The sequence below is a fragment of the Lepus europaeus genome, chromosome 9 (assembly GCF_033115175.1).
Source record: "Lepus europaeus isolate LE1 chromosome 9, mLepTim1.pri, whole genome shotgun sequence".
In the NCBI taxonomy this organism is placed as follows: domain Eukaryota; kingdom Metazoa; phylum Chordata; class Mammalia; order Lagomorpha; family Leporidae; genus Lepus; species Lepus europaeus.
This window is the reverse complement of record NC_084835.1, coordinates 20,986,299-21,009,518: the sequence shown is the minus strand read 5'-3', so window position 1 is coordinate 21,009,518 and position 23,220 is coordinate 20,986,299. Positions and strand designations below refer to the sequence as shown.

At 48.9% G+C, this 23,220-nt stretch overlaps 1 protein-coding gene across 1 annotated transcript in view; it reads left to right on the top strand.

Moving 5' to 3' along the window:
* Positions 1 to 22,275, top strand: part of KIF15 (kinesin family member 15) — a 62,670-nt gene extending 40,395 nt beyond the window's left edge. Inside the window, exons 18-35 of the mRNA XM_062200699.1 lie at positions 770 to 877; positions 1,054 to 1,159; positions 2,602 to 2,767; positions 3,778 to 3,928; positions 4,144 to 4,229; positions 5,040 to 5,109; positions 7,198 to 7,284; positions 8,878 to 8,982; positions 9,339 to 9,461; positions 11,113 to 11,259; positions 14,048 to 14,149; positions 14,432 to 14,596; positions 15,885 to 15,991; positions 19,634 to 19,706; positions 20,111 to 20,148; positions 21,427 to 21,592; positions 21,772 to 21,903; positions 22,144 to 22,275. Coding sequence (XP_062056683.1) covers positions 770 to 877; positions 1,054 to 1,159; positions 2,602 to 2,767; positions 3,778 to 3,928; positions 4,144 to 4,229; positions 5,040 to 5,109; positions 7,198 to 7,284; positions 8,878 to 8,982; positions 9,339 to 9,461; positions 11,113 to 11,259; positions 14,048 to 14,149; positions 14,432 to 14,596; positions 15,885 to 15,991; positions 19,634 to 19,706; positions 20,111 to 20,148; positions 21,427 to 21,592; positions 21,772 to 21,903; positions 22,144 to 22,206 — 1,995 coding nt within the window. The 3' untranslated portion in view covers positions 22,207 to 22,275. The remainder of the gene's footprint in view (positions 1 to 769; positions 878 to 1,053; positions 1,160 to 2,601; positions 2,768 to 3,777; positions 3,929 to 4,143; positions 4,230 to 5,039; positions 5,110 to 7,197; positions 7,285 to 8,877; positions 8,983 to 9,338; positions 9,462 to 11,112; positions 11,260 to 14,047; positions 14,150 to 14,431; positions 14,597 to 15,884; positions 15,992 to 19,633; positions 19,707 to 20,110; positions 20,149 to 21,426; positions 21,593 to 21,771; positions 21,904 to 22,143) is intronic.
* Positions 22,276 to 23,220: the final 945 nt, after the last annotated feature.

Below are 23,220 nucleotides of genomic sequence, written 5' to 3'. Positions count from 1 at the left end.
AATCTTGTACAGAAAGTTAAAATAATTTGAAAAGCTGTTAGACGTGAGATGTTTGACAGCTTTTAGAGTATTTGAAATGACATGTGAAATTTGATTATCTCAGAATTCTAGTTATTTGGCGATTTTTTCACAAAGCTGTCCAATAAAACTTGAAATGGGCCAGACTGCTCCACATCCCAAGTCTGCCCCTCTCAGGCCATGGACGTCCTTGGATGAGGTCATCTCTTACAACCTGAGGAAGCTTCTTAGAAGTCTCAAGTGGCATTTGGTTTAACCCAGGATATAAAATTGTTTTAAAGTTTTTACTTATTTATTTTATTTAATTGAAAGATAGATAGAGCTCTTACCTGCTTATACACTCAAATGCCCGTAACAGCTGGGTCTGGGCCAGGCCAAAGGGAGGAGCCTGGAACTCAGTCTAGGTGTCCCACATGGGTGGCAAGGACCCCAGTACGTGACCCCAGCCACTTCAGTATGGGATGTGGGAATCTCAGGTGGCATGTGAACTGCAGCCCAGATGCCCACCCCAGGATGTCAGTGTTAATCTCTCTGTCCTGTTTCACTTGTTACCTTTGATGGAGGGTGTTCTGAAGCATGAGACACCGTATAGCCTTGTGAGATGGTTTTCCACCCCCAGTCAGGCCTTAGATACGTTTTTTCAGTGAAGCTTTGAGTTTGCTTTGTGTGTGGTCTCTAAAGCGGAAGGAAAGGTGGGATGGTTGAGAATTCCCTTGGGAGAACTTTGGTGACTGAAGTTTCTGTGTTGCAGGAACAAATGAGTTCTCTTCAAGTCAAGTTGGACGAAGAGGAGCACAAAAACCTGAAGCTGCAGCAGCATGTCGACAGACTGGAGCATCACTCCACACAGATGCAGGAGGTGAGACAGGCGCTGTGTGCCCCATGGCCTCAGAGACAGAGCCTGTGGGAGGCCATGACTGTCAGCTGCACGTTCTGCCTGAGAAGGAGACAGAGAGCACAAAACAGGTTAAGGATCTGCAGCGTGTCTTAGCTCACCAGTGTTCCTTTTCCAATAAATACATGTTTTCCCCAAAGCTTTTCTCATCAGAAAGAACGGATTGGGCCAAACAGCAGCAGGAGCATCTCTCACAGTTGAACATCCTTGACAAGCAGCTGCGAGACACTCAAACCAAGAATGACTGTAAGTGAGAGCGCCGACGGGCTTTGTGGCTCTGTTCATTTACGTAATGCTGCCCCCGGCTTTTACTTGGTTCTGATTCTCTGTTACTTGTCGTGAGATGACCAGACGTAAGCTATGTGCGTGGTAGCTGAGTAGTATATCATAAAAGGTAGTAATTTCCTTCAGCATTGTCAAGACATAAATGATTCAATTGTTTGCTTAAAGTTTTAAGTAAACTGCTTTGAGAATGAAGTCTCTTGAATTCATAAGATGAATATTTTACTATTGACAACAACACATAAATTAGATACTTGTAGATATTTGTAGATGTGAGAATCTTATTTGATGACTCGTTTTTTATTTCTCCCTTCATCAGAGTATGTGCAAGTAGTTTGTAATACAGCTAAAATGAAAGCCAATCTGTTTCCTTTAGAGTTATTTATTTATTTGAAAGGTAGAGTTAGAGAGGAAGAAGGAGAAGCAGAGATCTTCTATCCACTGGGACTCCCCAGGTGGTCACAATGGATAGGGCTGGGCCAGGCCAAAGCCAGGAAGAGCCTAAACTCCATCCTGATCTCCCACGTGGGTGGCAGGGACCTGAGCACTTGGGCCATCCTCTGCTGCTTTCCCAGGTGCGTTATCAGGGAGCTGGATCAGAAGTGAAACAGCTAGGACATACATCAGCAGCCCATGTGGAATGCTGCTGTCGCAGGCAGCGACGTAACACTACACCAGGGTGCCAGCCCCATTTTTTTTTAATTACCCAATTATATTTCCAATTGGAGTCTCATTAGAACACCAGAAATGCTTAACCGTATTGTGAAGTTCGTTCTGATACATTTCCAAGGGATTTGCAATTCATAAGATTATATCGGGGCTTGGGACCGGCACTATGGCGCAGCGGGTTAATGCCCTGGCCTGAAGTGCCAGCATCCCATATGGGCACCGGTTCTAGTCCCGGCTGCTCCTCTTCCGATCTAGCTCTCTGCTGTGGCCTGGGAAAGCAGTGGAAGATGGCCCAAGTGCTTGGGCCCCTGCACCCATGTGGGAGACCCAAAAGAAGCTCCTGGCTCCTGGCTTTGGCCTGGCCCAGTCCCGTTGTTGCAGCCATTTGGGGAGTAAACCAGCAGATGAGAAACCTTTCTCTCTTTCTCTCTAACTCTGCCTTTCTAATAAATAAGTCTTTAAAAAAAATTTTTGATGCACATTCTATGGGAGAAATCTACAAAAGTCTAGTTACCTGTGAGTTGACTCTTCCTTTTTGATAGAAATGTTTCAAAAAGCATAAGCAAGGAAGAAGAAAACAAGTCTTATGCCCCTAGACACCCAAGCCCTTCACTGAAAGAGGTCTCCTTACCTTGGATGTGCTGATTTGGCAAGAGGACCTCTTGAATCTATTTGCCTACTTTATAAAAACTACTTGTGAAGATAGCGGTTGAGCATTTGTTTTGTTTGCTGTTTAGTTCTGAAGAGCGAGGTGCATGACCTGCGGGTAGTTCTTCACTCTGCTGACAAGGAGCTGTCTTCTGTGAAACTGGAGTACAGTGCGTTCAGAGAGAGCCAGGAGAAAGAGCTCAGCCAGCTTTCCGAAAGGCATGTGCACGTCCAGCTGCAGCTCGACAGCGTCAGGTACCCAGCTTCCTTTGCGGCTCCAGGCTGTTGGTTGGCTGCTGGAAATGCACGTGTTGTACGTCCAGCTCACTCTGGTTGGACAGAAAGGGTCCTTTTCTGGGGAGCTGCAGAGGGGATTTCGGTTTCAGGGATAAACTAGCCTGCAGCTCAGGATCGTCAGTCTCTCTCTGTCTCAGCTCCGCTTCCCTCTGTGGGTTGTTCTTGTTTTCTGCTGCACTGAGGACCAGCCTCGAGGTGACAAGGAGCAGTATGCCTCAGACAGATAGCTCTAGATTTTGGCTTTTGCCCTAACAATTGCCAAGAAATGTTCTCTCCTATTAGCCAGATGTTATTCTCGAACAATTGGAGCCGATTCTGCTTGAGCCACCCGCCAGCCTTCACACCGTTTCCTTACCGAAGGTTTGAGGTGGTTGTTTGCTAGTTCTTGCCTGAGCTCTGAATGTTTGGGTGGGCAGCAGCATGCTAGGGAGGAGAATGAGAGTATGAAAATCAAAAACAGCAGTAAACCATTCTTTGCCAAGAGAATTTTTCAATTCTGTCTTGCTCAGATTAAAGTCACGTTGGCCATCTTAAAAAAAAAAAAAAAAAAAAAAACCTTTCTAGAACTGAGAAAGTATGCGATAAATGGCTGGAGTTGAGCTGTCAAAAAAACTTGGAAATTAATAGCCCATTAAGCTAGCCAGTAGCCTAGCTTATGGCTGAGTCTAGAAACCCCTAAATGAGACTGATCTCCCTAACTTGCCGCCAGGTAAGCATGTCTGATTGAAACCACGGAGGAGATAATAGAAGAGATGCCCTTAGGCTCACTCCCCACACAGTGGTGCAGCGGGCCTCACACGGTCACTTACGGCAGACATTTCACACAGGTCAGCGTGGGGCCTTGGCATTGGTCAGGGCCATGTAAATTGGGCATGGCCTGTGGATGGCAGAAATAGAACTACAGGTGATCCAACTGGCAGAGATGTATGCAGTGTTACACTCATGTTGTCTGTGTTTTCCTGATAAAGATTAGAAAAGGAAAAGCTGCTCGAAAACCAAGCCTGCCTGCAGGACTCCTACGAAAACTTACAAGAGGTGATGAAATTTGAAATTGACCAACTGTCGAAAAACCTCCAAAACTGCAAAAAAGAGAATGAAACTCTGAAGTCTGATCTGCACGTGAGTTGTAAGAGGTGTTGGTAGTTGAGTCCCTGGTGCCAGCTCTGCAGCTGTCCCCCTGTGTACAGGGCAGAGACCATCCTGGCCTCCCCTCTGCCCCGCCCCAGTTCCGCTGCGGGCCCCCGGGCCTGCCACAGACAAGGTGCCGGACCTGTTTGTTGATTACATGTTGCCGGGGACAGTTACGTCACATCTGACACTGTGCTGTCTTGTAGAATTTGATGGAACTTTTGGAAGCAGAAAAAGAGCGCAATAACAAGTTATCGTTAAAGTTTGAAGAAGATAAAGAAAACAGTTCTAAGTGAGTGCTGTGAGTCTCTATGAGTTACGTGTCACAGTGGTCACTGCCACGTTCCTTATCCTGTGTGGGTTTTATTGCTGATGTCTTGTAAAGTGTTCCATAGTGGACATCAGAATCTTTTGTATAACTGGCTGTGTGGAGACACTAACGTTTTCCAGGCATTCGATGCTAGCTAGTGTCCTTTTAAGTGAACAGCAGCTGGTGGTGATCAAGCTCAGAAGCTGGTCTCAGGATAGAGAATACTTCTATCTGTTCCTTTTCTTGTTTTTCTGGCTGTTCTGTGTTTCCTGGCTCCTCGGTATGAATGCTGTCGTCTTTGTTCCCTCTCTCTCCAAGTCCTTTGTCTTGGTAACATCAGTCCGTCTCTTGGCCTCAGCCACTAGCTGATTATCCGTCAGTGAGAAGAACATGCTGTTCAGTAGATGCTTCCAGAGCTCTTACAAGGTGTCAGATTCTCTCCTGGGCCCTGGCTTACCTGGTGAACACGGAGCAGGTCACTAGTTGGGAGGCAGACAGTTAACACTTAGCCACTCAAACACTTTGTGATGTCCAACATGCTGACACTGTTCTGGGAAATGCCAGAACATGGACAGATAAGACATCAAACAAGATTGCCCTGTCCTCATGGGTCTTACACGCCAGCATAGAGGCAGCTGATAAATAACTACTGCCTGTTAGCCGATATGTCAGGGAGCATTAAACACTGAAGAGAGAAACAGGGTGGGGTGTTCTGTATCTTCTGTACTAACAGATTCAGTAACCCTTTCCATTGAATGAGATCAGGGCTAAAAGAGAATTCTTCTCTTCCAGAGAAATCCTGAAAGTTCTTGAGGCTGTGCGTCAGGAGAAACAGAAAGAGATGACCAAGTGTGAGCAGCAGGTGAGTCTCCTACAACTGTAGGATTTGGCATTTGTAACTTTTTTTTTTAAGATTTATTTTTATTTGTTTGAAAGACAGAGTTACAGAAAGAGGTAGAGATAGAGAGAAGGTCTTCCATCTGCTGGTTCACTCCCCAGATGGCCACAACAGCCAGAGCTGTGCTGATCAGAAGCCAGGAGCTTCCTCTGGGTCTCCCATGTGGGTGCGGGGGCCCAAGGACTTGGGGGCCATCTTCCTATGCTTTCCCAGGCCACAGCAGAGAGCTGGATTTGAAGTGAAGCAGCCAGGTCTGGAACCACCACCCCATATGGGATGCCAGCGCTTCAGGCCTGGGCTTTAACCCACTGCGCCACAGCTCCGGCCCCGGCATTTGTAACTTTTATTCCTGATGCCTCAAGAGCTTTATTATAAGCTTTCAAATATTGGAAACTGGTAGTAAAGTGGTGAGTGTTCCTCAGAACAGCCATCTCCAACAACACCGACATCCGTAACATGGCAGGGACCCCTCCCATAAACGGATGAAAATGAGAGGTTGAGTTGTCAAGGGGGATTGGCTAGGTAGATGCAGCAGAGGCATTCCTTTCCATTCCAGAAAGGGCCTTCTGGGAACAAGAAGGTGAAGGGGACTTCCTGAGAAAAGCCACCTTGCAACTTGAGCATTTTTAATAAACGCATATGCAGCCTTGTAACAGTTACGTAAGCAGTGCTACAGCTCTAAAATATACAATCCAGATTTGTGTAACTGGGGCCGGCGCTGTGGCATAGCGGGTAAAACCGCCGCCTGCAGTGCCGGCATCCCATGTGGGTGCTGGTTAGAGTCCCGGCTGCTCCACTTCCGATCCAGCTCTCTGCTATGGCCTGGGAAAGCAGTGGAAGATGGCCTAAGTCCTTGGGCCCCTGCACTCACTTGGGAGACCTGGCATTGGATCAGCTCAGCTCCAGCCATTGCAGCCAATGTGGCCAATTGGAGAGCGAACCAGCAGATGGGAGACCTGTCTTTCTATCTCTGCCTCTCCTCTCTCTCTGAAATTCTGCCTTTCAAATAAATAAATAAATCTTAAAAAAAAAAAAAAAAAAAAAGAAGCTTGAAACAGGATAGTGATACTAAAAAAAAAAACTGTGTAACCAAATACATAAAGGAAAAGCAGAGTTGTTTGTTATCGGGTTATAAGGCAGTGGCCTGCCAGCATAAAAATGAAGCTGCTAGTGCTGGCCTTGCAGCATAGAAAGTTTAACCTCCACCTGCAGACCCAGCATCCGTACGGCTGTAAGTGAGTCCCAGCTATTCCACTTCCAGTCCAGCTCCCTACTAATGCACCTGGGAAAGCACTGGGGATGGCCCACGTCCTTGGGCCCTGTCCCCACGTGGGAGACCTGGAAGAAGCTGGCTCCTGGCTTCGGGATGGTCCAGCCCTGGCCTTGCAGTCAGTCAGCAGATGGACAATCGCTCTTTCTCTTTCATTCTCTGGAACTCTGCCTTTCACATAAATAAAATAAATCTTTAAAAAAAAAAATCTGAGCCAGTGTTGTTGGCATAGTGGGCTGAGCTTCCAGCTGCAGCACTGGCATCTCATATGGGCGCCGGTTCTAGTCCCGGCTGCTCCTCTTCCGATCCAGCTCTCTTCTATGGCCTGGGAAAGCAGTAGAAAGCAGTACTTGGGCCCCTGAATCCGCGTGGCAGACCTGGAAGAGGCTCCTGGCTTCAGATCAGCTCAGCTCCCTCCAGTGTAGCCATTTGGGGAGTGAATCAGTGGATGGAAGACCTCTCTCTCTCTCTCCCTCTCACTGTCTGTAACTCTACCTCTCAAATAAACAAAATTTTTTTAAAAATCAGTGATAAAAAGGTAGACTTTTTGACTGATTCTATTATTTTTCCTCACTTATATCTCTTAACTCTCAAATTACTGTAGTCATAATTTGTTGACAGAGATCCTAAAAAGTATTTTCTTTCAGCTTCGTTCATCATTTTCAAGTATTATTCCTAGTATGGACTCTATCATATCAAAAGCAGATTTCCACATTTTTTCCCTATGTGTGATTGACTTTGTAATTTATTTCTTTTTCTAAAAATATGTGGTTTTCCCATAGATGACAAAAATACAGAAACTAGAAGAGAGCTTGCTTACTACTGAGAAAGTGATCAGTTCTCTGGAGAAGTCTAGAGATGCAGACAAGGTGAGTGCAGTTTGAAGCGTCATCCCTCTGCGCATTTTCCTTATAAATGCGTGCTTACCGCTCTGTCTTCTGCCGCACCTGACTGCTCCGGAGTTTCCGGTGGCCAGCACGTCTGTGTGCAGCTCAGCCTTGTTCGTCCTGCAAGGGTGCCAGAAAGCACAAACCACCCTGTCACCTTGCACAACAATGTTTCTAAAACATCTTTCCCTGTACACCAGGGTGCTGGTAGTAGTGTTGCCCATTCTTGTTGACTGTTAAGTACCATGATACAAACTCTCAACTCTCGTGTTGACTTTAACTAGACTAACAAAAAAAATACTGGGGCCGGCGCTGTGGCATAGTGGGCTAAAGTGCGGCCTGCAGCGCCAGCCTCCCATATGAGCGCCACTTTGAGTCCTAGGTGCTCCACTTCCAACCTAGCTCCCTGCTAATGCACCTGGGAAAGGAGCAGAGGATGGCCCAAGTGCTTGGGCCTCTGCACCTACGTTTGAGTCGCAGAAGAAGCTCCTGGCTTCCGGCTTCAGCCTGGCCCAGTCCTGGCTGTTGCGGCTATTTGGGGAATGAAACGGTGGATGGAAGACCTTTCTGTCTCTCCCTCTCTTGTAAACCTGCCTTTCAAATAAATAAATAAATCTTTTAAAAAATGTATCCCCAAGCATAAGATTAAATATAAAATCCTTTCTACGTTTAGCTTTTATTTATTCATGAAACCAAAGCAAATAATTACATAAAATAGTGCAAAGCCGTTAAAATATACATTGATAACATTAACGGGTTGTGAGACATGTACTGTTTCTGCTGAAATAAAGACTCCTGGAGCCAAGTGTTTGGCCTCGCAGTTAAGCCTCCCTCTCGGAGTACCTGGGCTCAGTTCCCGGCTCTGCTCCCGTCCCTGGCTTCCCAACACAACCTTGAGAGGCAGCAGTGATGCTTCAGTGATGGGACCCCTGCCCTGGCTTCAGCCCCAGGCCAGCTGCAGCTATTGCAGGCTTTTAGGGAGCAAACCAGCGATGAGAATACACTTGTGCACTCTTTTTTTTTTTTTTTTTAAGATTTACTTATTTATTTGAGAGGCAGAGGTAGAGAGAGAGAGAGAGAGGTCTTCCAACCGATGGTTCACTCCCCAGATGGCTGAAAAGGCCAGAGCTGCGCTGATCTGGAGCCAGGAACTTCCTCTGGATCTCCTACACTGCTGCAGGGGCCCAAGGACTTGAGCCATCTTTTACTGCTTTCCCAGGCCATAGCAGAGCGCTGGATTGGAAGTGGAGCAGCCGGGAGTTGAACCAGTGACCATGTGGGATGCAGGCACTGCAGGTCTACCCGCTGTGCGCCAGTGCCGGCCCCATTTTTTTTTATTTATTTCTTCTTGTAACTGCACTCTGTCTTCATTTCCAGCTCTCTCCCTCTCCTCCCACCCTCTCCCCCCGCCCCTCCTTCTCCCTTTCCCTCTCCCCCTCCCTTCCCTTTCTCTCACCGTCTCCTTGCTTCTCAACCGTTTATTGTTGTTGCTCTTAGAAAAAAAAAAAATGCCATCACTTAAATTGACCTCCGTAATGTCATGGAGAATGAAGATACTGTTTGTGTCCTTCTTAGGAAGTTGTAGCTGACCTCATGAACCAGATCCAGGAGCTGAGAACATCTGTCTGTGAGAAGACGGAAACCATAGATACCCTGAGACAGGAGCTGCAGGACATCAACGTAAGTTCAGGCGGCAGCACGATGCCACGCTGGCGCACGAGATGCACATCACAGACTCCTCGCGGTGTTCTAGTCGGAAGAAGATACTAGGGTCACAGCGGTCTGGGGAAGCCAGTTAACCTTGGTGGCGGCTGCAGCTGCAGGCTGCTGACAGCACCAGACAGTTTTCCACTGATACCTATGGGATTTTTTTCCATTTCTCTTTGCCATTCATTTGTTCTTCCACAAGTATTTCTTGAATTCACCTGTGTTAATCTGGTCATTACCCTGAAACTCAAGCTCATCTTTAAGGTATTTCAATCTACAAATAAGCAGGGAATACAGTAGACAGCTTGTATCATGACTCTAATCTGCAGTGCAAATACAACTCTGCCTTGGCTGACAGAGAAGAGAGCAAAGCGTTGATCAAGCGACAGGAAGTGGATATCATGGATCTGAAAGAAACCCTGAGGCTGAGAATACTCTCTGAGGACATAGAAGTAAGTGTTAACATGTCATGATCTTTAAAAAAAAAAAAAAGATTTATTTATTTGAATAGGAAAGAGAGAGAGGGAGACGCTTGGGACGCCCACATCACCTATCTGATTCCAGCTTTCTGCTGGGAGGCAGCAGGTGATCGTTCCAGTACTGGGGTCCCGGCCAACCATGTGGGACCCCCAGATTGAGTTCTTATGTTTGGCTTAGACCTGGCCCAGCCCCTGCTATTGTATGCACTTTAGGAGCAAACCAACAGTTGAAGATCTGTCTGTCTGTGTTTGTCTGCCCTTCAAATAACTAAGTCAATAATATGTTAAGTAGGGTTTTCTTGCTAAACTATGCTACCCACAAAGCACATTCAGCAGATAGGTACTGAATGCACCTACTCTGAGCCTGTCCCCGGCCTGGCATTTGGGAATGGAGGAGTGACCGCTTACATCCAAGTGTGCACTCCAGCTTCAGAGATGTGTATTATGATAAAGTCAACAGTGCAGGAGCACAGAAGAGAGGGAGATTGTGCCCGAGGAAGCTTCCAGGAGCCCCTCAGAGCAGGCTTTGCCAGGGAGGGAGGCTGGGCAATGGGATATGGGGAGTGCCCAGCACAGTGGGAACCAGGGCGAGCAGCATGGAGCTCAGAAGCTGGGGGCAGATGGGGCCTGTGGAAAGTGTCTCAGGGAGCTTCGCTGTGACTTTTAGGAACCCAGTGCATAGACTTTGCACCCATGCAGAAGGTGAGGTTTGAGCCAAAAAGAGAAGTGGACACCGAGCTGGGGTGGGGAGAGGACTGGCAAGCGTTTGAGAACCGCAGAGCTCAGGTGTTGTCATCCGGCTGCCTGTGGGCTGCACAGAGGGGACGCAGGCAGGCAGAGTGGGCCCCAGGCTTGCTAACTTGAGCACATCTAAGATGGAGAGAATAGAGGCCACAGAAACGGCTGGAGCTGAGCTGATCCGAAATCAGGAGCCAGGAGCTTCTTCTGGATCTCCCATGTGGGCATAGGGGCCCAAGAAAGTTGGGCCATCTTCTACTGCTTTCCCAGGCCATAGCAGAGAGCTGGATCAGAAGGGGAGCAGCTGGGACTAGAACTGGTGCCCATAGGGGATGCCAGCATTTCAGGCCAGGGCTTTAACCCACTGTGCCACAGCGCTGGCCCCTGTAACAACTCTTAAAGGCATTATTCCTTAGGGATGGGAGAAAAATTAAGTATAAAGAAACCCAGCATGTAGCGTAGTAGGTTAAGCCTCCTCGTGTGGCACCAACATCCCATCTGGCCACCATTTTGAGTCCTGGCTGCTTCACTTCTGATCCAGCTCCCTGCTAATGGCCTAGAAAAGTAGTAGAAGATTGACAAGGTGTTTGGGCCCCTGCACCTGTGTGGGAGACCTGGAGGAAGCTCCTGGCTCCTGCCTTCAGATCAGCCCAACTCCAGCTGTCACAGCCATTTGGGTAGTGAACCAGCAGATATAGGATCTCTCTCTCTCTCTCTGCCTCTCTGTAGTTCTGCCTTTCAAATAAATAGATAAATCTAGATAAATCTTTAATATAAAAAAGAAACACACAAAATTATTTTAAAGAATTGTACATAGTAATGGTTTGCAAATCTCTATTGGAATAGCCCCATTAAATTTTTCCTTTGTGTGGTTGTCTCCTAACAGAGGGATATGCTTTGTGAAGACCTGGCTCACGCCACTGAGCAACTGAACATGCTCACAGAGGCTTCAAAGAAACACTCGGGGCTGCTGCAGTCTGCCCAGGAAGAACTGACCAGGAAAGAGGCCCTGATCCAGGAGCTGCAGCACGAGGTGAGATGCAGAGGTGTTCCTCCAGGCTGGGGGCGGCCGGGGGCATCCACGGCCCAGGTTGTCAGGACGTGCTTGCCTTGGCTGACTTTCCCGTGTTCCAGAGGTGAGCTGACGGGGTGTGTCAGTCACCAGCAGACTCGTCGGGGATCCTGAACCTGGAGCCTACGCAAAACAATGTGGGCTTGCTCCGGGAGTGGAGACGTGCTTGGTGCCTCTGCTCCTGCCCTGGGCTCTTGCCTCATGGCACGAGTTCTGCCCCGGCGGTGTAGGCACGGCCGATGGCTTCTGTCAGCTGTTGGCTGCAGCTCTTGTTTTATGTCTTGCGTTTTTCTAAAATGACTCTTTTATTGCTTGTCAAATGTAATCTTTAAAAAGTATAAATAAATTCTGTGAGGGAAGCCGGCGCCGCGGCTCACTAGGCTAATCCTCCGCCTTGCACCGCCGGCACACCAGGTTCTAGTCCCGGTTGGGGCACCGATCCTGTCCCGGTTGCCCCTCTTCCAGGCCAGCTCTCTGCTGTGGCCAGGGAGTGCAGTGGAGGATGGCCCAAGTGCTTGGGCCCTGCACCCCATGGGAGACCAGGAGAAGCACCTGGCTCCTGCCATCGGAACAGCGTGGTGCGCCGGCCGCAGCGCGCCTACCGCGGTGGCCATTAGAGGGTGAAGCAACAGCAAAAAGGAAGACCTTTCTCTCTGTCTCCCTCTACTGTCCACTCTGCCTGTCCAAAAAAAAAAAAAAAAAATTCTGTGAGAGAAAGGGTACTGAATAGATTATAGTAATGGCAAAAGTAGGTACAAGAAACCACTCCAGATTTTGCAATGTATTGCTTTAAAAAATGTTCCACTTTTATAATTTCATCTTACTGCTTTTCAAATTGTTAGTTGAGTCCTGAAAAAATGTCAAAGGAATATTTCTGCATACCTTAGGAAAGTTGTCTTTTTGTATATACAGATACTTCTGAAAGTTGATGGAAAATGGAATTAATTTGGGGGCAAACTTTTTTTAAACCCATAGTATTTCACAATATGCATTTTCCACAGACATCCGGGAAGCCCCAATTTGAGTAGAATCCTAAGAAACACCTTTAAAAAAAAACTGAAGATGGTTGTATATTTATGGAGTACAGTGTGACATTTTGATATGTGTATACATTATGGGATGATTAAATCGACATGTCCATCACCTTGCATGGTGCTGTTTGGTTTATGTGCAAACATTTGAAATCTCAGCAAATTTGAAATATATATTACCAATGTATTCAGTTGCCATGTAATAAATCTAAAAAACTTATTTGTTCGTTCTACCGGAAACGTTGTAACCTTTAACCAACATCACCCCACCCAGTCCAGCCTCTGGTGACCGTCTCCCTACTTCTGTGAGTTGGGAGTCTCTTGGTCTGGCTTATTCCACTGAGCATGATGTCCTCCAGGCTCATCCGCATTGTTGCAGATGACAACATTTGCTTTTTTCAGGCTGAGTAGTGTTCTGTTACGTGTATGTACTGTATTTCCTTTGCGCCTTTGTTAGCTGTTGGACACTAAAATTGATTGCATATCTGGGCTGTTGTGACTTGTGCTGCAGTAAACGTAGGAGTGCAGATGTCTCTTCGTCATATTATTTCAGTTCCTGTGGATGTGCACCCAGAGCCAGGGTTGCTGGGCCATGGGATAGTACTATTTGAGTGTAGTTTTTTTGTTTGTTTTTTAAGACTTTATTTATTTGCAAGGCAGAGAGGTCTTCCATCTGCCAGTTCACTCCTCAAATGGCCACAACAGCTGGAGCTTGGCAGATCTGAAACCAGGAGCCAGGATACTCTCTGGGTCTCCTACGAAGGTTCAGGGCCCAAACACTTTGGCCATCCTCCACTGCTTTCCCAGGCCATATCAGGGAGCTGGATCAGAAGAGGAGTGGCCAGGAAGTGAACCAGCACCCATATGGGATGCTGGCACCACAGATGGAGACTTAGCCTACTACCCCGCCACGTCAGCCCCTTTTTCTAAGATTTATTTTATTTATTTGAAAGGCAGAGTGACAGAGAGAGAGGGACAGGCAGAAATATTAAGAGAAGAAACAGAGCAAGGGATATAGGTAAGCAGACAGATGGGGTATGGGCCCCTGTTTTTTTGTCAGAGTAGCTAAATGTAGAAAACTGCATGCCAAGCCATTTCTTTTTTTGTTTTGTTTTTTAATGTATTTGAAAGGCAGAGTTACAAAGAGAGGGAGAGACAGAAATCTTCCATCTGCTGATTTACTCCCTAAATGGCCGCAACAGCCGAGCCTGAGCCAGGCCAGAGCCAGGAGCCAGGAGTGTCTTCTGGGTCTCCCATGTGGGTGCAGGGGCCCAAGCATTTGGGCCATCTTCTACTGCTTTCCCAGGCCCTAAGCAGAGAGGAGGATCAGAAGTGGAGCAGCCAAGACTGGCTCATATGGACTCATGTGGACTGCTAAAGTCACAGACAGTGGCGTAATCTGCTGCCCCAAGACACGGGCCCCCTATTTTTAGTTTTTTAAAGAACCTCTATACTGTTTTTCATCATAACTTACACTCTGTAGATAGTAACTGACATGCCCACCAGGAGTGTTCAAGCGTTCCCCTTTCTCCCCATCAGTGCCTGCCCTGACCTTTGACCTTTTCCACAGCTGTTCCAGCACATGTGAGGTGCTGCCTCGCTGTGGCTTTAATTTCCATGGCCCTGGGACTGGTACGGTGGAGCTCGCCCTTTTCCCCGGGCCACGGGCCCCACATTGTTTTCTGACCTGTAACCTTTCATCTGCTCAATCCCCCCAGCTCAACCAAAAGAAAGAGGAAGTGGAGCAGAAGAAGAACGAATATAACTTCAAGATGAGACAGCTGGAGCACGTGATGGATTCTGCTGCCGAGTATCCCCAGGTACTTGCTGGAAAACCAGTGCGCGCCGGAGGAATAGACAGCTTTGTGAACGATAAGACTTTGGGAGTTACTAAGGCCAGAGCTTTGTCTTTCTGAAAGACAGAGATTACCCTGCCCGCTTTTTACGTGATGAAGGCACCAGTCTTTGTTCCGCTGGGACACAGCTGGAATTATGAGCGTCATAGCCTGCGTATTTTCTGTGTGCTTGGCATATATACTTAAAATGAGATCTTCCTAGCAGCACTTCGTCAGCTATCCGAACATGATGTCATTTTATTTTAGAGTCCGAAAACACCGCCGCACTTTCCAACGCATCTGACAAAACTTCTGGAAACACAGGAGCAAGAGATGGAAGACGAAAGGGCCTCTAAGACTTCCTTGCAGCACCTCGTGTCGAAGCTCACAGAAGACAGGGAAGTCAAAAATGCGGAGATCCTCAGAATGAAGGTAACGGGGGCTTTTTTCAGCCCACTGAAGTTTTAAAAGAAGCAGCATCCTTGTGGTTCCTGAGGGTGCGGATTGCAAGAGGCACAGAACTGAACGTAGGCAAAAAAGCCCACCTCCTCCCCCCGCGCAGGCCCCAAGCTCCCTAGCCTGCTGTCCTAGAGCTCCTGGGGCAGCCAGTTTTGATGGTTGGGGTCTTCAGAGCCTGTCAGTGCATCTGTACACCCATGGGGTCTTGTCAGCTCGCGGCAGCACACTGCACTGTGCGGGCAGGGGAGAGCCGGCTGCGCACGCCTCGCCGCATGGTGCTGACCACCTTCCGGCTCTCGGCCGGTCGGCTGGCACGTTACCTCCGGGCAGTTGCTCAAAAGTTGAGCAGCTTTTGTTTTTCTCCCACTGATATCCTCCGCTCATTCTTCTGTCACTGAGCTTTTTCTTACTGACTTACTTCCATTCTTTATCTGTTAGTGAGGTTTGCTTTTATCTGTTGTAAATTTAAAGCTTTCTCGTTTCCATTCCTGTTAGCTTCGAGGTAGCATTGTTGGCCCAGTCACTCGGGAGCCTAGTGTTTGCGAGTGGAGGGCATGTGACGGTTAGGGCGAGGGTGCGTGGGAGTGCAGAGGGGGTAGGAGGACGTGACGCCCCCCAAAGGTGGCAGTGCTCATCACTCTGAGCGACTTCCTGTGTAGAAACGTACATAGCTCACTTTAACCATGGGCTGCAAGTGGGTGGAACAGTGTCACGCCTCGGAGGAGATGGCCTTTGTAATGAGGACAGTTGTCAGTGTTGTCTCAGGAACACGGCTGCTCTCCAGATTGGAGTGATCTTGGAACTTAGAAGAAACTGGGTCACGTTACAAGAAATCAGACATAAGAAGACAGAAATGGCTACGGACACCCCTTGCCAACCAGTATTTGTTTCTTGGATCCATGATTTTCAAGTCAGGATCCGAGTAAGCATTTTTGAGAGGTGTGCCATGGCATCAGTGTGTTTGCTTTCATTGCAGTCTATTAAATAGAATCTTTCCCAGAGTAGAGACGTTTGGCCATCTTTTCTCATGACGGAATTTTGATGAGTCCTGGGAAACTGTGTCAGGACACTGTGGACTTGGTCATGAACCACAGGTCCAGGCTCCCAGTGCTTATCCTGGCCTGTTTGTGCAGTGTCCCCAGGGCGGTGTGTGCCTATAGGAGGAGCTTAGCAGAAGAATGTCAGTCTCTGCTGGCCTTGGGGAGCGAAGTAATGCCTGTTACACTGTGTTTTCTGAAGAGATGTGATTTGTATGTTCCAGGAGCAGCTGTGTGAAATGGAAAACCTGCGCCTGGAGTCTCAGCAGTTACGAGAGAACACCTGGCTCCTGCAAGGTCAGCTGGATGCCATGAAAAGGCAGGACAGCAGGTGAGATGGCGCCCCCAGAACTCTGCCCTCCATCTTGGCCAGCCTGCGCACAGCTCGGAGAGAGAGGTTGGAATTGAGTTCACATGGGCCCCGTGTTCCCAGTGATTCAGGAGAGGCCCCACTGGTTGGTTTTGAATCAGGTCTGAGGAAGATCGGCCTTTTCCAGAGTGGGAAGATCAGGCCTCCATGAGCTCACCCACTCTGTTAACTTTTGCACTGTTATCAAGTCATTGAAATGACTTTAAGGGCCAGCACTGTGGCTTAGTAGATTAATCCCCCGCGTGCGGTGCTGGCATCCCATATGGGTGCCAGTTTGAGTCCCAGCTGCTTTTCTTCCAATCTAGCTCTCTGCTATGGCCTGGAAAGCAGCAGAAGATGGCCCAAGTCCTTGGGCCCCTGCATGGGAGTCTTGGTTCCGTGCTTTGTATCAGTACAGCTCTGTCCATTGTGGCCATTTGGGGAGTGAACCAGCAGATGGAAGACCTTTCTCTCTGTCTCTCCCTCTCACCCCCTGTAACTCTACCTCTCAAATAAATAAATAAAATCTTAAAAAATAGAAATGAATTTAAAACAAATACTTGATCCAATCTTCTACTAGGGGGTTTGTTTTTTAATTTTTATTTACATAGTTTTTTAAGATTTATTTATTTAAAAGGAAGAGTTACAGAGAGAGGAGAGAGGAAAATTTTCCATCCACTGATTCACTCCCTGGGGCTGGGCCAGGCTGAAGCCAGAAGCCAGGAAGTCCATTGGAGTCTCCCACGTGGGTGGCAGAGACCAAGCACTTGGACCATCCTCCGCTGCCCTCCCAGGCCACAGCAGGGAGCTGGGTTGGAAGTGAAGCAACTAGGAGTAGAACCAGTGCCATTATGGGATGCCGTCATTGTAGGCAGCAGCCCAGCCCACTGTGCCAAACAGCAGTCCATTGCTTCCCAAAGTTTAAAGAAGAAAGTTCAAGAAGTTCAAGAAGAAAGAGTTCAAGAAGCCCTGCAGAAAAAGGGAGAATTCCTTACGACTTGGCTTCGCTTTGTGACTCGAGTTCTAGGGGAAGCTCCTTAACACTTTATAGGGGAGCAGTTCCTGAGTTCAGACTTGTGTGTGTCTGTCTGTCTGTGTCGGCTTCAGCCAAGGCAGTCTTGTGTTTGCGTTTGCTGATGGCACAGCACAGTGTTGGGGGCAGCCACATTGGGACTTCTGTCTCTGACACTTAAAAGTCATGTGATTTTGGACGCATTTTTCACCATCTTAGTGCCTCAGGTTCCTTAGCAGGAGCGTGAGCAGAATGACACCCTCCTCACAGGTGTTTCATTGATGAAAGGAAGCAGACAAAGTGCTGGTGACCGTGCCCGGCAGACGTGTGTCACTCCATTCTACGAAGTTTTTAAGTGCACAAGGGAGAATCAGGATGTGGCCCATTGCTAACTGTCAGGTGAGGATTTTGAGATGGATGTGGCCTCTAAAATTACGCAGGAGATAGAACAGAGTGGAAGGGCCCTCTATGAGGGGTGTTTGCTGTCCTTGCTACTGCCACAAAGTCTCGGACAGAAGCTTGCCACCCCGCTGCTCCCCAGCCCTTCCCAGAGCAGCAGAGATGCACTGTCCAAACCTAAACATGGCCACAGAGACACAAGGACGGTAGTGGTGGCTGTGCTAACAATCCCATCCGAAGTGGCTCTCTTCACGTTTAGTGAGATTCTGAGGTCTGATCTGGTAGGGCTGGAGTGAAGCCAGAAATCTGCATTTTCGTAAACAGCTGCTCTCCCGTGGCAGGCGCCTCTGATGCAGGTGGTGCACAGCCTGCGCGTCTGGTTTCTGAGCTGCACCCGCATGCTCCGTCACACTAGGGAAAAGCCTAGGAGTTGGCATACTGGCCTTCCAAGAGTATTCTGAGGGGCTGGTGCTGTGGCACAGTGAGTTAGGCCTCCTGCAGCACTGGCATGCCTCTGGGCACCAGTTCAAGTCCTGGTTGCTCCACTTCCATCCAGCTCCTTGCTAATGTGCCGGGGAAAGCAGCAGAAGATGGATCAGGTGTTCAGGTCCTACGCCCATGTGGGAGACCCAAAAGAAGCTTGTGGCTCCTGGCTTTGGTTGGTCCCAGTCCTGTCCGTTGCAGCTATTTGGGGAACCGGTTGGTAGAAGATATCTCTCTCCCTCTCTCACTCTGTAACTCTGCCTTTCAAATAAATAAATAAATAAGTTTGTTTAAGTTATTATGACTATGGACCGTCAAACGTCTCTGGAATGTTAATTTTTTTTTAAGATTTAGTTTTATTTGAGAGGCAAAGTTACAGACAGAAGGAGAGGCAGTGAGAGAGGTCTTCCATCCACTGGTTCATAACAGCCAGAGTTGAGCAGATCCGAAGTCAGGAGACAAGAGCTGCTTCGGGGTCTCCAGCGTGGCTGCCGGGGCCCAAGCACCTCGGCCATTTTCCACTACTTTCCAAGGCACATTAGCAGGGAGCTGGATCAGAAGAGAAGCAGCCAGGACTCAAACCTGTACTCATATAGGATGCCTGTGCCATAGGCAGAGACTTAGCCTACTATGCCACAGCACCGGCCCCTGGAATGTTAATTTTAAACCATGATTAAATACCTACTTCATAGCCTCACGTCCCTCATAGGAGGAGCAGTGCAGAACCTTCTTGGTGAAACATTAGTACAGGAGTGAACTGTAGTCCTAGCCCCAAATCCAGCTCACAGCCTGTTTTGTAGACTCGCTTGGGGGTCATGTGGCTGCATTTGCCCTCCAGCAGCCCAGCTGAATTGCTGTGGCAGGGGTCACATAGTTCCCAAAGCCTAAGGTATGCACCGTGTGCTTCCTAATAGAAAGCTTGCCCGCCCCTGGATTAGTGTCCAGAAATATATTCCCCGATGATTTAGAGGGTTTTCCTCACTGTGTTCTTGTTACCATTTTTGTCTGCCAGATCCCTTAAGGGAAAGAAACTTCACTGTAGCTTCTGTTTTCCTTCAAGAAATGGTCTGTTACTCACCAGTGAGAGAGCTGCTCCTAGGGAAGCCCTAGGCAGGTGCTCCCGGGGGGGCCTCCCTGGTCCAGGCTGCCCACGGAAATGCCCCACGTGTCATGCTGACCTGACCGTGCTCCCAGAGATGGATCAGTCTTACCTGCGCTATGGGAGTCTGGTGCTCAGGGAATCCCTTCCCTGCGTCTGCACACACAGTGATCATCAGAAAATGCCAGCTGCTGTGGCAACGAAACAAAGGCAGCCTGGGCGCTCCATGGGCCGGGCCAGCCTGAGGCCCGGCGGCCCTCCCCAGCTGATCCCATTCGTACCACACTGCCTGCCTTCCTGCCTTTCCCTCCGCCCCCTTTTGTTCAAATTTGATCTGCCAGCATTACCACTTTTAACTAAAGTTTGCAGTTTGTGTGACTTTCCAGCAAGCCTCGGCTGAATTTCCCCTTCTGCTCATCTTGCTTTTGGGCTGGGAGAAGTCCTGTGTTCTGGGGAGGTGCCCCATTTCTTCCACATGTCTCAGTCATGTTTATCAACTGTGCTAACTTGACCTCATGGCCTTAGCGTCAGCTTTCCTTTGCACAGCTCAGCACTGGTGCACGTGATTGATTGGAAATTGAACCTTGAATGTGCTTGACAGTGTTTGCCTATCCCCACCCAATCTATACAGTGATCAGCATCCAGACCATCAGCAGCTGAAGAATGAACAAGAAGAGGAAATCATCAAAGAAAGACTTGCTAAAGTATGGGTTTGTTTTTTTTACATGCTGCTTGTCTGAGAAATGCCTTTATAGTTAGCATGTATGGGTATATAGTTCAGAAGCCATCTTGTTTCTTTTCTGCATTCCCCCCGGTTAGCATGATATTTACCATCCACATTTAGATGTAGCTGAGAGTTAGGAGTGAATTTGTCTTCGTGCCTGGATAATAAGCCTTACTGCTCAGGATCCTCACAGCTGTCCGCTTACAAGAATCGGCAGGACCTCCCAGAGCCCTCAGGGCACAGGGCGTGTGTGCAGGCGGGACTGTGGGAAAGGACACTGGTTATTAGCGCGAGGGAGAGTGGACTGGTTCCTTTGGGTCTTTTCTCAGCAAGGTTGCTGAAGAGCCTAAGCCATGTTTTGCTTTTGTTTTTATCTTATTCTAGAGTAAACTAGTTGAAGAGATGCTGAAAATGAAAGCAGAGTAAGTGTACTGTTTTGTCTTTCTGATTCTTGATCATTTTTATTCTCAAAAGAGAAGAAATCTACACAGTAAGTGCCTGTCTGGCTCCTGCACTAAGAGGGGAACAGAAGAGATGTTTACAAAATGCTTTTCCTAATACCACTTAGTAAAGGGGTTCTTTGTGTAACGCCACCCCTAGAAAAATCCGGGTAATGAGCGCCCCAGCAGGAGTGGGGGGCTCCAGTTCCCTCTGATGGCACCTTGAGCTGGCCTGGAGCTCTGGGATCAGCACTGGCTCCTCCTGGTCCCCACGTGGCTCTCATACCGTGGTTCCTGAAGCCAGGGTTTGAACTGACTCATGCAGTTTTCATGCTGATGTACGCGGCCTTACAAAGTGTCTCGCTCTTCAGTGAATCAAGCATAGAGCCTGTTCTGTCTGGTTCAGAATCGGTGAACTGCTCGGTTATCCCCGCCCCTCAACGTCGAGGCAGCATCAGGAAGGTACTGGACTTTCTGGATAGGGTTTCCTTATCATTTTCACTTTCTACACCTCTTAAGAGACTCTTCAAGCACTAGATTAGAGCCGGTTTCGTGAAGAAATAGGTGAATCATAACGAGGGCTGCAAAAGCTTGGCGTCTGGCATGGTCAAAAGGTGACATTGTAAGGAAAGCCTGTTAAGTGGTGTGCGCTGCCTCCGCCCAGCAGTCGGCATTCTGCTCCACTCACACTGGAAATCCAACAGCATCTGTTGCTGGTGGGAGCCTCGCAGGGTTCAGACGATGGTGGAAAGCCGGTGACAGTCGACACGGCTGTCGTCATCTTGTTCCGTAGGTTTCTTTACAGCTGACAGCCACAGTAACTTTGCTGCTCCTGTCACACTTCACATGGCCACGGGTATTAAGTGTGCATGTCCTACGTAGCACATCCTTGAAATGACCGGTGTCCCGCCATCCGCGAACCGTTTCTGAAGTCAGAAGTGATCAAGATAGGTGCTATAGGATAGCCGTGCAGACTGGGTGATACTTAAAGTACATTTGCTCCAAATGGAGCAAATAATTTCATTCTGAATGTGTTATTTTAAAAACAAGGTTTGAAGCATTTTCCTCAAATGCCTTGGGTTAAAAAGAGAGCGGCGAGCCTGTTCTGTCCGTGGCAGTGCGGTCTTCCTCTGCTCACAGTGGGGTCACCGGAGACGAGTGAGACTTGAAGGAAGCATTCTGGGCCTGGGGCACCTGCCTCGCGGGTGCCGCTCTGTGCCCGCGTTCCCTGGGAGACCGTGAGGGTGTGTGTTCCTGCAGCCTCGCGGAGGTTCAGAGAGCCCTTCACAGCAGCGAGTCGGACTGCCTCAGGATGACTGCCGAGGTGGAGCGCACCAGGACGCTGGAGGCCAGGGCGTTCCAGGAGAAGGAGGAGCTACGCTCCAAGCTGGAGGAGATGTACGAAGAACGGGAGAGGGCGCTGCAGGTGCGTGCGTGCCCGGGCTGCTCGTCTGCAAGCCGCCCTTGGGGAGCAGGACAGCGGTGCCCCCGCGGGCCGAGGGCGGGGCGTGGGGCTCCCTCGCTGGCTCCCCTCAGTGCCCCGCAAGGCTGCAAGGGACGTGATGCCAACAGAGGCTGAGGCTGCCTCGCCCGCCCCGCCCGCAGGAGATGGGGCTCCTGAGGAAGCAGGTGCAGTGTCTGGCGGAGGAGAACGGGAGGCTGCTCGGCCACCAGAACCTCCATCAGAAGATTCAGTACGTGGTGCGGCTCAAGAAGGAGAACGTGAGGCTGCTCGAGGTAACCGCCGGCCGCGGGGAGGGGCAGCGGAACGGGACCGGGGGCCAGCGGGCCCTGAATCCCACAGCAGATTTTTGGTCGTTGCAATTCAATCAGATTCTCGTGGGTCACACATGCTAAGTGGTTCACGAGCTGAAAATCCGAGTCTTAATTTGAAATAAACACCGTGAATGCCAAGTAACTCTCCCTTTAAGAATTGGAGGCGTAATGTTCTTTCTTTCTTTTTTAATTACTTGCCAGGACATAGAAAAATTGCGTGCTGAAAATGTATTTTTAAAGGAGAAGAAAAAGAACGAATCCTAAGGATCCTGATCTCATCTCTAGGCATCACGATATTTCGCGATTTTTTTTTTTTTTTTTTTTCTCTTCTAACAGTAAGACCTACTCCTGCCCTCTTGGTAGAGCCGAGTTTAAAAACCTTAATTATCTACTGTGCTGTGGCGGTGGGAGCTGGCTCAAGTTGCTAGTGACGATTCTGCTTCTGTTCCCTGTTGAAGCCAGCAGTGTGTTAGCCACGGCCCCTTTCAAGGTTTAATTCAACCCTAAGCACTCACTGGGAAGACCTTTTGGGATTTGTAAAATAAAGTCCTGTAGCTGGGGCTTGCCGTGGACGCTGGTGAGGTCATTTCCTTCTTAGCTAATCAATAACCTCGTGACTGCTGCCGGAGTTCTAACAGTGTGGGGTAGAACTTACCGTGAGTTCGAGGACTGATTTTGTAGCATGAATGAGAAGCAGAACTTGTTAACAGAGATTATTTTTATATTCTTTTAAGTATTTTCATGAGCATTTTCTATGACTGTAAATATGGACTTTTTTCAAATAAAATCGTGAAAAAGGAAAACACAGTTGCCTGGAGTGGTTTCACCGTTCACTCAGCACGTGCTCAGTGCACACCTGCCGTGTGTCGGGTGCTGGTCACCCGTGACCTCCGCGGGTGAGAAAGAACGCCTGTGCGTCCTAACCTCACCGACTTACTGAGAGCGATCCTCCGTTGTGTGGATACGCCTCGTTTCATTTAGCTTTATGCATTCGCCGGGTACCGGACCATTGGGCTGTGCTGGGAACAGTGCGGCCATGAGGACTCACGTGTCAGACGGTGCGCACGTGGTGCCTCCCGTCTCCGAGCAGACACCGACTTGTGCAGTGCACGTGGTGAGAGTTCAGGACGGTGCGCCGTGCGGCCGTGCCTCCGCTGAGGCCAGCAGCGCGCTCCAGGTGCCCCACTCCCTTCCCGGCGCGGGCTACTGTCGGGCTGTCTGCCGTTGTAGCGCTTGGCCACCGGGGGCACCGCCGGGCAGGCAGCGAGCCCGCCCTAG